This window comes from Myxine glutinosa, chromosome 7 (genome assembly GCF_964187855.1).
Source record: "Myxine glutinosa chromosome 7, kmMyxGlut1.1, whole genome shotgun sequence".
Taxonomy (NCBI): domain Eukaryota; kingdom Metazoa; phylum Chordata; class Myxini; order Myxiniformes; family Myxinidae; genus Myxine; species Myxine glutinosa.
Window position 1 is genome coordinate 169,542,201 of NC_136267.1, and position 16,305 is coordinate 169,558,505.

A 16,305-nucleotide genomic window follows, 5' to 3' on the forward strand; every position below is an offset into this window, starting at 1 on the left:
TTTCCGTTCTCCAACCTATAGCTTTGTCTTTAAAAAAAACTCAACGTTTCGGCCGGCAACCCAGCGTGCACTGGGCCTCCACTAGCCTTCATCAAGAGAAGTATATATATATATATATATATATATATATATATATATATATATTGTTGCGGATATGGGACTTGGCCTTAATATCCGCTTGTAAATACTCCCCTATTTCCCCAATACTCCCCAACTATCCCCAATCCCCCATTCCCTAGTCCCATTGCCTGTAAATAACACTCTGTAGAACCGACCTTCCCCTTTTTCCCCCATTAAATGTCGTGCCCAGGTCCACCGCATCTCACGTAGACAACTTTCGGACATCTTGCTAGTTATTCTTAGTCTATGTCAGTTAAGGACTCGTTTCCATTAATTCTGACTCTTCGTTGCACCAGAATGTGATTATATGGCACCAGTAGTGAGTTTAGGACCTTCCCATACCTTCTCCCATCTTCTTCCCCAAACAACAACTACAACTACAACAACAATTACAACAACAACTACAACAACAGAGGGGCGCGGCGCGGCGTGCGGGGAGTGTGCGTCCTCACTCCGGCTCGGTTAGCCGCCATTACCCATGTGCGCCGATGGGGTTACCAAGAAGGGGCTGCCTGTCGGCCCCTCGTCAAGGGCGGAGCCGGTAACCCCCCCGCACGCACCCAATGAGAAGCAACGGGCCGATTCCATCTGGGGCGGAGCTAACGAGCCGAGGGCGTGTCACTCCCCGCCGGATATACGCAGCGACTTACCGGACGTGACGGGAGATGCGCCCCCAGCTTGAGAAGACAATCACGACATCCGAGCGCTGCGACCTCCCCGCATCTCTAGACCGGACCGGGTCGATCCTGCCCTGAGCCCAGGTGCACCTGGAGCCATCGATTCTGCCTTTCCTTGCCATCAATCCCCGTGTGAGTCAGTTTTGTCCTGTTTATCTGTCGTCTGTCAGGGAATAAGATAAGTGTGTCTAAGTGCCTGTCTTTCTATGCTGTCCCTCTCATTCCTGTAATCTAACCTTCCGCCCTAATATAACCTCCTCCGGAGGTCTTGAGAACTGAACCCTTGGTGTCGTGTCATTTTAGTCCCAGCCGTTGTGTCCTTTTCCTTCATTGATTCAGCGTAGCGCGACTCGGCAACGTTCGAGTATAATCGGGTAAACGTGCAGGCGCGGTCATACCAAACCGCTCGGTGAAACAACATCCACCACCGCGTCTGTAACAATATATATATATTTGTGCAGCGTCTGTCCTGTCCTGTGTTGTCTTGTGTTGTCTCGTCACTGAACTACTTTCTCAAACTTTTGTGAAATCGTACCAAACTTCTGGTATGCACATATCTCTCCCGTCGGTATGTCCTAAGGGTATTTTTTGTAAAAAAATAATTCCAATTTTTTTTTTTCCCGGGAATTTTTTGGGGATTTTTTTTTTCCAACTTCTATTGTTTATAAAATGTGATATCACGTATATTACAAATACATTTGTGCAAAATAATTGTTTGAAATATGATTGGTTTAAACCATGACAAAACGGCAACTCGGGTACAGTCATTTATCTATATATCTACACATCTGGGCAGTGTCTGTGTTCTCACTTAACGACTCCCTCAAACTTTTGTTTCCGTGGTTGTGAAGTGTTTTTAATAACGTTGTGGTGGTTTTGAATCACGTGGTGGTGAGGTATTTTGAATTATGTGGTGGTGAGGTGTTTTTAAATGACGTGGTGGTGAGGTGTTTTAATATCACATGGTCGTGAGGTGTTTTTAAATCACATGGTGGTGAGGTGTTTTGAATTACGTGGTGGTGAGGTATTTATAATTACATGGTGGTGAGGTGTTTTTAATTAGGTGGTGGTGAGGTGTTTTGAATTAGTTGGTGATGACGTGTTTTGAATTATGTGGTGGTGAGATGTTTTGAATTACTTGGTGGTGAGGTGTTTTTAAATGACGTGGTGGTGAGGTGTTTTTAATTTCGTGGCTGTGAGGTGTTTTTATTACGTGTTTTATGGCTGTGAGGTGTTTTGAATTACTTGGTGGTGATGTGTTTTGAATTACTTGGTGGTGAGGTGTTTTGAATTACGTGGTGGTGAGGTGTAATCGTCCCAAACTTCCAGTCTGCACCTACCCCTCCCCTATGTGTGTGCTGAGGGGTTCTTTCTTGAAAAAAAAAACATTCAACCTAAATTGCCGATACAAATGTAATATCACAAACAACAAATACATTTGTGCAAAGTAATTGTTTGTATTATGATTGGTGAAAATCATGACAACACAGCAACTCAGGTACAGTCATTAGCCTCAGCTAAAATAAGCCCGTTCTTTAGTATCCGAGCCGAGCCAAGCTAGTATATATATATATGGTGGGACTATATATATAGATATATATATATAGTATACCAGGTCGAGGCTCGTGTAAGAGCTAACACCTAGAACATATAATAAAGGGAGTGGGAGACAAGAATGCGAGGGAGAGAGAGAGGGGGGGGGGGGGGCACAACAGCAGTAGAGAACAGGGACATCGGGATATCTGTGGAAGGGAGACGGATGGGGTGGGGTGAAATGAATGAATGAAATGAATGATCGTTTTCAGGCCATTTTCCCCACTAGAGCGGGCGTCAGGAAGGGGTACATGGTATAAAACAAATGGATACTACTAGGACTTCCAGGAAAGAAAACGAACCAAGCATGTGATCAGATGAACCGATTAGAGCAGAAGAAGAACAGCAGACATTTGCAGGGAAGTTAATCATAACCAAGTCAAGAAGATATGACTTACTGTTGACTGAGATCCGGGTCGGGAAATTGTCAGATTGTGTCAGTCCCAATGAGTCACAGAAGTCTTTCACCAAAATGGAATAATTTCTTCCGTGTCACACACCCAACCTGTCCACCAAGTTTCATCCGAATCGTCCATAACTTTCTGAGATATCGTGCGATATATCGTCTTTGCATCTGCCTCTTAAATAGTGAAGAATCACATAAAATTCTAGTATTCAGATCCATATCCAGATCCTCACCAAAATCTAATCATTTCATTCTTGTCGCACACAAACCTGTCCACCAAATTTCATCCAAATCTGTCCATAACTTTTTGAGATATCGTCCTATATATTGTCTTTGCATTTACCTCTTAAATAGTGAAGAATCACCTAAAATTCTAGTATTCAGATCCATATCCAGATCCTCACCGAAATCTAATCATCTCATTCTTGTCGCACACCCAATCTGCCCACCGAATTTCATCTGTCTCCGTCCAGAATTTTTTGAGATATCGTGCTATATATCGTCTTTGGACCCATCTCTTAAATAGTGAAGAATCACCAAAAATTCTAGTATTCAGATCCATATCCAGATCCTCACCAAAATCTAATCATTTCATTGTTGTCGCACACACAACCTGCCCACCGAACTTCATCTGAATTAGTCCACAACTCTTTGAGATACCCTGCACACAAACAGATAGACAGACAGGGGTGAAAACATAACCTCTGTGCATCTCAGATGGCAGATGTAACAAGTTTATTGTTATTGATAAGACTGAAATATTGATGTTGTTTGATGAAAACCATGGTATGAATGCTGTGACTTATGTTTGGAAATAAGAAATAAATAATGGAGACAATGTGAAACGTTATGTTAACAAAGTTATACTCACCAACATTTCTTCTTCCCTTGCCTACCAACGTTCTCCTTACCTTTTATGTGGCAGATTAAGATGAAGGAGTTGTATGGACCCCTCTGCATGTACAAGTTTGGCAAAATGACAGTTGTGAACGTGGCTCGAGCAGATTTAATCGAAGAGGTTATCCGGCAGGATGGAATTTATCCACAGCGATCAGATATGTCCCACTGGCAAGAGTTTCGTGATATGCGTGGTTACTCCTACGGGCCTCTGACTGCGTAAGTAATTCCCCGCTCCTTGATTTCTATCCGCAAAGATGTGTTCAAAGAAACCATTGTTTCCTCAGGCTGAAATATTGTGCAATCAATTTGAGTCTGTTTGAGTGATATGGTAAAGTTTGTTGAAGGTTCGGTTGCTGGTTAGCATTGAGTGCAGTTGATAAAAAAAAAAAATCAGCAATTGTTATAATTGAAGCAAGAGTATGTCTCCTTAAAAAAAAAAGAATTGTACTTTTTCTTATTTTTTCCTGAATTTAGAAGTTCCACAAAAGTACGTATTTAGGCCTCAATTAATCGCAACTTCTAGTGGGGTCAGCTGAGGGGGAAGTTATGGTCCATGTCTTTCACGAATTGTCTGGCCAGGCCTGACGTTCAACTGAGGGTGACAGGAATTAGACTTTGTTCATGTTTTCAATGATCACCCTCCGACCCTTCATCAATTATATTGTGGGGTCGTTGAAATCCATCATCAAATGCCACCAGATTGGTCCCCAGCTTAACGGGCTCGGTTCCACTTTCTGAAACCCGCATATGGAGATGACGACCAACGACACACATGCGTGTGCACGCACACACGCACACACACACACACACACACACACACACACACACACACACACACACACACACACAGAGCGACGTGTGTAGGTCTAGCTGAGTATGTAAAATGCTCAACAGACTATCGGATGCAATTTGTAAACAAACATGAACACAATAAACCTGAAAAAGTATCCCTAACTCACCTTGCAAAGAATTTCCAAAAACAGGTGCAAATGGAAGATGCCGCACAGGTGGGTGAAACGGCAACAAATACAGCCCCAGCAATTGTAAAAAAGACAAAATAAATGTATAAAAATAAATATCAAGAAACATACCCCAACAACTGGGAGAATGACAAAAGAGCAGGAAAATCCAAAAAATATTTGGACACAGTGGAGATAGACAAAGAAGGCTCATTGGAATGGCGAAGAAGAGGTCAGCTCAACCGTGACAGCGAACGAATCATAATAAATGCCCAAGATCAAGGACACTACACCAATGGATTTAAAAACATGGTGGGACTGAGGCAGACGGACAAGTGTAGATTCTGCAAGACAGAAACAGAAAGTACTAGTCACCTGCTCTCAGGATGCAAAAAACTATTGTCAGAACAACTTTGCACACAACGGCACAACAAAGTATGCAAAGTGATTCATTGGCATATCTGCAAAAAACTAAACATCCTAGTACCAGAAAACTCATGGAAACACGAACCAACGGCAATCATTGAAAATGAGGACGTCATGCTCACGTATGACCTGATGATTCCATCGAGCGTGAACACAGAAAACAAAGCATTGTGTTCAGACATTGTACTCAGGAACAAAAAGGAAAAGACAGCATTGCTGATTGAGATATCAATACCCAGCGATTTTGGCCTAAACAACGCAGAAATCATGAAAATGACCAAATACCAGGACCTTCAAAACGAAGTCAAGAGATCTTGGAAGCTGAAGAGCATGAAAATTGTACCAGTGATAATTGGAACATCAATTGGAATTGATAATATACTTATTGATAGTGATAATTGGAATTGTACCATCAGGAATGATGAAGAAGAACCTCACTAAGATTTAAAAAACCATCCCCGGGAATATTACCACAAATGAACTACAACTGGAGGCAATCAGGGGTTCGGTGACGATCCTGAAAAGAGCCCTTGGAACAAAACTCTAAAAAAGTTGAACAGCTTGATCCATGAACCTTGATCCATTACCAAAGAGGAGGTGGATACTTTGGTAGTTTGGGTCCTGGGAGGACTCCATTCCACCTCCTGAAACCCGTAAATGGAGATAACACACACACACACACACACACACACACACACACACACACACACACACACACACACACGCGTATACACACACACACGTATACACACACACGCATATGCACACACACACGTATACACACACACACACGTATATACACACACACACACGTATATACACACACACACGTATATACACACACACGTATATATATACACACACACGTATATACATACACACACACACACACACACACACACACACACACACACACACACACACACACACACACACACACACACACACACACGTGGATACATCGAGGCCTGGGAGGGCTCCGTTCTGATTTTGTTTTGTAATCCGACCAAAGATGGCCAACTGGCAGCCTTTAACTCCGTGTAGCAAAATTGCTGAAACCACGTTGGCCATGACATTTTGTCTTTTTCTCCTTGTTTTTATCATTTTTGGGATAGATTTCGGCAGTAGTCTGTGGCCTATACACCACCCCAAAAAATAGATGAGCAATTTGTGTAATAAATGAAGGTTTTTGTACGTAATTTCTGTTCTACCCCAGGTTTTCATGGCTGAATAGTGTGAACATACAGAAGGTTTGCCTGTCATTTTGAAGGGCTTTTCTGCTAGTAAAATAATATATGCTACCGTTGGAACCGCTACATTAAGCTCCAATTCCCGCTTCTTCTTCCTCTACCAATCGTAGGAAGTCGGGGGGGGGGGGGGGAGTGTAATAAGATGAATCCAAGTCTTAACTTAGGAGATGACCAGTTTAATGAACAGCACAGCAAGCTACGTCACTCGGCCTCGTATCTCTCATCCGGACTCCCAGCACCCGCACTCCTTCGCATAGGCCACGCCCCCCGCGCACATATTCATATGACATCCCCCTTTCTCCCCAAAAAACAAAACAAAAAAGAAAATCACAGTATTACCGGGTGAATTGCAATGCAGTTCAGGATAGCTATCCACCCACATATTTACCTTAGCTAGACCACTAGGAATCAAATATCCAGCCTGGCAGGCCGTCTGACCGTGCGACCAGATCGAGTTTGGGATTCTGGTGGTGTGGTAGGTGCTTGGGTATGTGGAGATGATGGTGGCTCCTCGTCAGCACCCAGTTGTCCCTTGGCAATGGCACGGTCAACATCGGTATCGTCGAGGGAATTCTGGAACATCTCGGGCTCCGGTCGCCTTGGCTGGGTCTGTTGAGCGTGTCAGATGTGGCGGCGATTCCGCCTCAGGATGTTTCCTGTTTCCGTGACGACTTCCTACGACCTTGGCTCCGAGCGGGTGGTGGACACAATTGCTGGTTCCCAAGTGTGGGACCGCCCAGCCTCCTCGAGAACCCGAACTCGTTGGCCCGGTTGAAGTGGCCCAAGATCGGGGCCAGCCCGGCAGTCAAAATATTCATTTGGGTTGCTTGCCGACGTTCAAGTGCCTCTCGGGTTGCGTCCCGATTCGGTGCTACGTTTGGCACCTTGGTAGGCAGGTTGGATTTCATTTTCCTCTGATTCAGTAGCTCAGCAGGTGATGCGAGGTGGCTGTCGATGGGTGTGGTCCTCAAAATGAGGAGGGCCATGTGTGGGTCAGCACCAGAGAGCTTTGTTTTGTGAAGTGTGTTCTTTATGGCTTGCACTTGGCGTTCTATGAAGCCGTTTGATTGCGGGTAGTGTGGGCTTGAAGTACGTAGGTTGAAGCTCCAGTCCTCAGCAATTTAAAAAAAAATGTGGCTGCTAAAATGGCCTCCATTGTCGCTCATGAGAGTCTCTGGAATGCCCTGTTCTGAAAATACCAGCCGCAGAATACCAATTACGTCGTTACTCGTTGCCCCTGTTGGAAGTTTTTGAACAATGGGAAACCTGGAGTACACATCTGTGAGCAGGAGGTAGTCATGTCCTTCCAGGTGGAATAAGTCTGCAGCCAGTGTTTGCCATGGCCTGGTCGGGATCTCGTGTGGGATCATTGGTTCCTGGGACTGCTGACGCTGATGGGTCTGGCAAATGTGGCAGGAGCCAATCCAGTTTTCAATGTCCTCGTTCACCTTGGGCCAGAACACGCAATTGCATGCCCTGAGCTGGGTTTTGAGGATACCGAGGTGGCCCTCATGTAGCTTCCTGAGGGTTTCATGTTGTAAACTGGCAGGGATAAGGAGCCGGCCCCCCTTCCACATGACACCATCTTCAACACTCAGCTCATCGCGATAATTCCAGTATGGCCTCAGTTCACTGGGCAGATCCTGGCGCCTTTCCAGCCACCCAGTCATGATGACTCTCCTGAGTGTGGTTAGGAGGGCATCCGCATCTGTGGCTTGCTGCACTTGTTGCGTCTTCTGGTGGCTGAATTGGAGGTGCTCCACTTTCACGTCAAGCTGGATAGTTGGCACTTGCGTTGGTGCCAGCAAGCGAGACAGTCCATCGGCTAGGAGCATGTCTTTGCCAACTTTGTACTTGATGCGTGTGTCATACCCCTGAAGCCGCAGTAGCATCCGTTGCAGTCGGGGTGGGGCAGCAGTGAGGTTTTTTCAAGCTGATCGTTCCCAGGGGCTTGTGGTCACTCTCGACAACGAAGGGCCGACCGTATAGGTAAGTGTGGAAGCGTTCGCACCCGAACACGACGGCTAGCATCTCACGCTCAATGTTGGCATACCAATGCTCCACCTCGGAAAGGCTCTTTGACGCGAAGGCGATGGGCTTGTTATCTTGCATTAGGCAAGCCCCAAGGCCTTTTGTGGAGGCATCGACCTGTAGTATTGTGGATTTGTGTGGGTCAAAGTAGGTTAGGCAGGTCTCCTGGCAGATGGCGTCCTTGACCTTTTGGAAAGCCTGGCTGTGACTGGCTGTCCATTCTAGTTGCTCTGATTTCACCAGTTCCCGAAGGGGGGCTGTTAGGTCAGACAGCTTTGGTATAAAGGGGCCCATGTACGTAATGATACCAAGTGCCTTGCGAAGTTCACAGAGGTTTTTCGGGTCCGGTAAGCTCTGGATTGCGTCCACTTTTCCTGGGTCTGGGTGGGCACCTTGTTGGTCAAAGATGAGACCAAAAAAAATGAATCTGTGGCTTTTTGATGCTGCACTTGTCGCTGTTGAACTGCAGGCCGAATGAATGAATGAATGAATGATCGTTTTAAGGCCATTTTCCCTGCTAGAGCGGGGGTTAGCCTTGCGGGCCCCATGACAATCATGGTTCCCTGTTTGAGGCAATGTTTTTTTTATGGCCGGATGCCCTTCCTGACGCCAACCCTTGGTCGCCTCTTACGATGCGCAGGGATACGGTGTACCTATTCTAAACCGGGGTACACACCGTGATCATTCATCCCAGCAAGCTGGTACTCAATTTGCCGACCTCGGAAGGATGACAGGCTGAGTCAACCCCCCTGGTGTTAATTCAGCGATCGATCGGGATTCGAACCCAGGATCCTAGGATCCCAAGCCGGCACCCTAACCGCTAAGCCAACACCAGGCCGAATCTGGCAGCTATTTTCAAGAGGTGGGGAAGGTTTCGGTCATGTTCTTACTCCGTTTTTGCCGTAACCGGCAACATCATCAGCAATGCCGATGACACCTGGGCATTGCTCAAGAAGTTGGTCCATCTTGGCTTGGAACACGTCCTGGGACATCACCAGTCCAAACGGCATTCACCGGAAGCAGTAACGGCCATATGGCGAGTTGAAGGTCGTGAGTAACTGGGAGGTAGGATCGAGCTTGATTGACCAGTATCCATTTTTGGCATCCAGCTTGGAGAAAACCATTGAGCCTGCAAACTTGTGCATAAGCTCTTCAAGCGTGGGAGTACGGTGGTGGCACCTCTTGATGGCACGGTTCAAGTCCTTTGAGTCCAGGCAGAGCATAAGTTTGCCGTTTGCTTTCTGCATGTAGGTGAGGCTACTGACCCAGTCTGTAGGCTCGTCGACCTTCCGTATGATGCCCTGTCTCAGCATTATGTCCAGTTCTGACCTTACTTCGTCTATCATCTGGATGGGGCATCGACGTGGTGCGTGTATTACAGGGGGCACATTGGGGTCCACCACGATGCGATACTGGCCTGGGAAGTTTCCAATGTTGTCAAATTGGTCTGGATACGTGCTCAGCAGGTCGTCCAACGTGTTAACTGGCTTGTCACCCGTGCAGTTCTCCTTCACCGAGCAGTGCAGGGTGAGGAGTTCAAGGTCCCTACAGGTGGGCAGGCCGAGGATTGCGGGGCCAGCGGCCTTGACTACGAAGAACTCTGCATCGACCCACTGGGTATTCCTTTTCTTGCAGGGGACGACAAGGGTGCCAAATTGCTGAATTTGCGAGCCATTGTAGGCCATTAGTATTGTCTGGGGTTTCTCCTGAATACGACCAGGTAGCAGCAGCCCAGAGGAGTCGACATTTTGGGGATACATTTGTCTGTATATCCGAAGGGGCAAGGTATTGCCCTCTGCCCCAGTATCGACCTTGACTCTCAGGGAGTGAACGCCAGCTCGGTCAGGTAGTGAAATGGCCAAGTCCGTGAAAATCTCTCGCCGGGAATCCATGGTCTGGCTGTGGGTTTTGATGGTGGTGAAACTCAACGTGTTGCAGTCCCCATCGGGGTCTTCATCTCTCCCCAGGGTGTGGATGGGCTTTTGGGTGAAGGATTTGTGCCCTCTGGTGTCTGGGCGGGTTGTCTGCCGGCCTTGTTCTTGCCTCACTCTTGAGAGACAGACGGCCTTCCAGTGGTTTTGCTTTCCGCATGGCTCACAGGTTGAGCCCCATGCTGGGCATCGGTGTCGGGGCTGGGGTGGATGCTGTCTTCCACAGAAACGGCACTCTTTTGGGTGGTACCCAATGGTGTGGACAAAATTGGTTGCCTGTTGGGTCTGTGTAAATTGCTGCATGTGAGTGACAGAGGCCTCATGTGCCCGATTTATTTCCAGGGCTTGGTCCAGCGTGAGCGATTTATCCTTCGCGAGGAGCTCTTTCTGTAGCTCCTGATACTGTGTCCCTGCAATGAGCTGTTCTATTATGCGCTTGTCCGCCTCGGGGGTCTTGAACTTGCATTTGCTCGCTTGCTGGTGACATCTGGAGATGAAATTGTCCATAGTTTCATCGTCGCCCTGCTTAAATCGCTGTAAGCAGAAACGAGCCACACGGTAATTTGCCTGGGGTTTCAGCTCAGCTTCAAAACGCTGCCAAACAATCGCTGGCGCCACAGTGTTAGGCCTTGTGCCATCGGCGTTCTCAAGGCCCCACGAACTGTAGCGTCGCAGGCCTTCCTCATCTGATAGCAGGAGAATGTGGTCGACTTGTTTGTCACCTGCTACATCCTTCACAGAAAAATACAGCTGGTTACGCTTTCTGAATAGCTCGAAGGCTTCACTGAGGTTGGCGCTGGTCCAATCCATGCGTGACATCATGGGTGCGTCCGCCATTGTGAGCTTGGCTACGAATCCCTAGATGGGGTTCCAATCGGGTTCGTAGGTTCGCCTTTCGCTGCCACCATGTAATAAGATGAATCCAAGTCTCAACTTAGGAGATGACCAGTTTAATGAACAGCACAGCAAGCTACGTCACTCGGCCTCGTGTCTCTCATCCGGACTCCCAGCCCCCGCGCTCCTTCGCATAGGCCACGCCCTCCGCTCACATATTCATATGACGGGGGGGGGGGGTGCATGAGACAAAAGCGCTGGGGTGGGGGGGGGGTAAGGGGGGTCTGGGGATGCTCCCCCAGGAATTTTTTTTAATTGATCGTGAGAAACGGCATTTCGTGCGTTCTTGGAAGTTTAAGCAGTTCCTTGCATTCTTCGCTGGTCCAACAGTTCAACAGATTCGCGATGACTAATGGTCAGATAGAGGAACTTGTGAAACGACTTGCCCAGCTGTTCCTTCTGCTATAAATTGATGATGTGTGTGTGTGTGTGTGTGTGTGTGTGTGTGTGTGTGTGTGTGTGTGTGTGTGTGTGTGTGTGTGTGTGTGTGTGTGTGTGTGTGTGTGTGTGTGTGTGTGTGTGTGTGTGTGTGTGTGTGTGTGTGTGTGTGTGTGTGGTGTGCATACGTGCGGCATGTTTTTAACTCAACTGGACTACCGTCCAGTTGGGTTCATCACATATTGAACCCTCCGGCGTCCGTCGTCGTCGTCTGTCGTCTGTCATCCGTTAACTTTGACGTTAACACTCCAGCGTCTACAAATATCAACCGATTCTGATCAAACTTGACATGCAGTATCCTTACCCGAAGGAACAGGTTGGTATTACATTTCAGCCCGATCCGTTGAAAAATGGCGGACTTAGGCGACCATTTTTTTTGGTCATGAAAACGACGTTAACACCCTAGCGTCCACAAATATTAACAGATTTTGATCAAACTTAGAATGTTTAACCCTTACCACACAAGGTAAGTTGCTGTTGCATTCCAACCCTATCCGTCACAAAATGGCCGCCATAGGCCGCCATATTGTTTTCAGCTCTGAAACGACGTTAAGACTTTAATGTCCACAAATATTTATGGATTTTGATCAAACTTGGTGTGTGAGACTCTTACCACACAAGGGAGGTTGCTATCGCATGTCAACCCGATCTGTCACAAAATGGCCGCCATAGGCCGGCATATTTTTTTCAGCTCTTAAGAAAAGCACAAGAATTTAGGATGCTGAAACTGAGAAAGAAGTGAACACAACATTTACGGAAGTGAAATGTATCTATCTATAATTCCAGTAATCTCTGTACGTTTGTACGTTTGTCTGTGACCGCTGTTTCTCGACAACCACGGGTCCGATATACTTTTAACTTGCCAGGTATATTGCTGGGGACCCGAGGATGTGCCTTTTCAAGGTTTCATATTAATCGGACAATTACTTACCGAGCTATGTCCAAAAAACGATTCAACCAATCAGAGAGCAGCGAACTATCGCGTGTGCCGAACGTGGCAGACACACTCTGCCTCGGATGGCACATTTGAGAGCGTATTCATTTATTTCACGTTTGCAAACTATGTTGGCGTTAAACTATGTTTTAAAACTAATAAAAACGAATTTGCGATTCATTCGCTTTCCTGCGCGTTTGTGCACGCGATGGCGATTTCTTTACCAAACTCCGGAAGCCGTTCGCTTTGGACCAAACCATTTCATGTAAATAGAGGGGGGGGATTGTCACCACTCGCAAGCCGTTCGCTTTGGACCAAACCATTTCATGTAAATAGAGGGGGGGGGATATAATTTTAGATATAGATATAGTACGGGCATGCCCTAGTCTATCTATAATTCCAGTAATCTCTGTTTGTACGTTTGTACGTTTGTTTGTCTGTGACCGCTGTTTCTCGACAACCACGGGTCCGATATACTTTAAACTTGCCAGGTATATTGCTGGGGACCCGAGGATGTGCCTTTTCAAGGTTTCATATTAATCGGACAATTACTTACCGAGCTATGTCCAAAAAACGATTCAACCAATCAGAGAGCAGCGAGCTATCGCGTGTGCCGAACGTGGCGGACACACTCTGCCTCGGATGGCACATTTGAGAGCGTATTCATTTATTTCACGTTTGCAAACTATGTTGGCGCTATGTTGGCGTTAAACTATGTTTTAAAACTAATAAAAACCCCGGGGGGATTGTCACTGTACTCGCAAGCCGTTCGCCGTTCGCTTTGGCGTTGCGAATGGACCAAAACATTTCATGCACCAAACCATTTCATGTAAAGCGTTCGCCGTTCGCTTTGGCGTTGCGAATGGACCAAAACATTTCATGGACCAAACCATTTCATGTAAATAGAGGGGGGGATATAATTTTAGATATAGATATAGTACGGGCATGCCCTAGTATATAGAAATTGACAAAAATCTTTCATGACAAGGATTCCACGCAATTTCTTCTGACGTCACTTAAATATGCACTTGCGACGTTTTGTGGGCATGTTCACTGGGACAAGATGTGGGGGTGGGTGACTTTGAAAGCGAATTACACCCGTTTCCTTTTATCTACACAACTATATTTCTGCAACATTGTTGCAAAGTGTAACATTGTATCAATTGTACAACAAGGACAAGTATAAGGATACAAGGACCTTAAAATTATTACACAAGGTTGCTGGCTTTTCATTTAAGTCAAATCTAGTACAGACAACTGACCTACTTTAAAGTTGTCCAGTCAGTTCAGTTGAGTTCTGCTTCCCTGGAAGCTCTAGTTTTGGGTAGTTCTACTGGAGCTTTCTGATATGGAATTTCTGATTTGTGTAGTTCCAGCGAAATGATTGTTATGATCTCCTGAGTTAATTAGGCTAATTGACTACAACGAATCCAGAAGAATTCCCATGTTTCTAAATGCACGCCATATTAAGGTGTGTAGAGTAGTTTAATAGGTGCTGGGCAAAGCCTGGCACCGCCATGCGCCTCGGCTGTGAAGCTCAAGGCAGGGGGTTCTCCCCACAAAAAGATCAGATAGGACAGCGGAATGTGAATTATTTTATTAATGGTAGATTTTGCTATTTTGGAATAGACGGCGCTTGTGTTTCTGAATGAAAATGTCACACATCATGTGGGGATATGGTGACGCCATGGTGTATGTTCATGAGGGTCAGAGATGCCATCCGACTTTCTCCCATGGAATTTCTTAGGTAGGTCTTCAGACGACGCAGGCAAGAAAATGAGCGTTCAGCCTCACAGGAGCCTACAGGGAGGGTGCATCCAATATGGAGTAGGACTTTGGTGGATGGAAATTCGTCTCCATCGACTGCCCAGAAACAATCCATGAATGTGCTTGGAAGGGTGTTGTTGGGCTTCCTTCTCCAAAACATCTGCCGGTCTCTAAGCTCATTTATCAGTCCTGCGGGATGTTCCATGTCGTTTTATCAACGCAACGGCTTCTGATGTAGGGCTGGAATGTTGCAGGTATCGGCGATTATTGCAGATGGTATCAGCAGAAACAGATCACCACCTTCCCGATTTTCAGCACAGAATCGGGGGTCCATTTCCTGGCTGAGGTGGTCGAGAAATGGAATGCACATGTTTCTGAGGTAGAAGAGCAAGGGAGTATTGGCGGCGGTTTTTGGACGATGGATTTGTCGTTTTACAACTGTCGGCATTGTGACGTCACCTCCTACAGATTCTATCATGGCCTCAGCGTGATCGAACCACAGATAGAATTCAGTTTCAGCATTTGACCGTAGTTGAGTGAGCGCGTCCTTCTTGTCGTCAATCATGGAGTATGCCTCCAGCACATCCATGCCGTTGCATTAAAGAGGGGTGTGGGGGGGGGTGCGCACCCCCTGCACCCTCCTCCCTGATTGAAGGGGGGGTGCGCACCCCCTGCACTCCTCCCCCCCCCCCCCCCGGATCCGCCACTGCTTTAGAATGAAGAATGACACACGGACAGATGGACGCTTCTCCTTTTAGCAATAGATGGATGTATTTTAAGTGATCCATTGTTTGAAGAACACATGTGTGATTATGGTGTGTGTGTGGTTCAGTGCGGCTGTGTGACTTTCAGTGCAAACCACTGTGTCGATTTTAGTGGATGTGATGCTGCACAGAACTTTGACCACACATGCGTTTCAATAGCACTGCATGTTTTGTTTTTTTTAATGGTAAAGAGCAATGAATGGTGTATATATTTATAAGGGAATTGTGTACATACAGTATATATATTTATGTGTTGTTCCACCAAAAGAACACCAATTCAGCTCAATTCAGAGTGGCTTTTATTGTTTGAGCAGCAACCACAACGCCGCTTCCTGGGCCCGCCAACCTGGAAGTCCTGTGCACATCCGTATCCGCTTGATATATGTTGTTGACGGTGAGGTCGAGATGTTGCATACATCACAAAGCTACTCAGGGCTATATTACATGAGCATGATATTATAGAATTCGTTCATTCATAATTTCATGCCTCATAAACATCAGAAGTTATTCTACAAAGTGTGTCACATCAAAACAGGACATTTCGTTTTTGTCCCCCGTCGCACCGCGGAGCGAAAGGGGGACTATGGTTTTCCCCTCCGTCCGTGTGTGCGTGCGTGCGTGCGTGCGTAAGCGAAGGACCGAATTCTAATTTGGTGTGTGGGTGCAACCCACGTCAAAATCCAAGATGGCCGCCGCCATGTATGTCTGACGCCATGTATGTCTGAACCTTGTGAGCGGAATATCTTGAAAAATAAGCGAAGTACCAACTTCTAATCTGGTGTGTGGATGTATAGAGGCATAAGGAAGAACGCTATTGAAAATTGGGTCGCCACGTCAAAATCCAAGATGGCCGCCGCCATGTATGTCTGAACCTTGTGAGCGGAATATCTTGAAAAATAAGCGAAGTACCAACTTCTAATCTGGTGTTGGGTGTATCTGGGCATAAGGAAGAATGCTATTGAAAATTGGGTCGCCACGTCAAATTCCAAGATGGCCGCCTTGCGTCTTCCACTTTGTCAACTCACATCACTTCACCGACGGGGGACCTAGGCGTAACGCTTTTTATGATGCATCCACAATCCGTAACGCATCCACAATTTTATGATGTCAGCTTTTTTTGTTCAATTAGCCTTGGCAAGTTCTTTTTTTAACAAGGAATTGGACTCAATTTGGAAATATAGTATGCCATAGTTATCAAATGGAGGTTAAATCTCC

General features: G+C 46.4%; 1 protein-coding gene across 1 annotated transcript in view; it reads left to right on the forward strand.

The window, feature by feature from the left end:
• CYP27A1 (cytochrome P450 family 27 subfamily A member 1) overlaps nt 1-16,305 on the forward strand; it is a 143,377-nt gene that overhangs the window by 19,781 nt on the left and 107,291 nt on the right. The window contains exon 2 of the mRNA XM_068123560.2: nt 3,722-3,912. Coding sequence (XP_067979661.1) covers nt 3,722-3,912 — 191 coding nt within the window. The remainder of the gene's footprint in view (nt 1-3,721; nt 3,913-16,305) is intronic.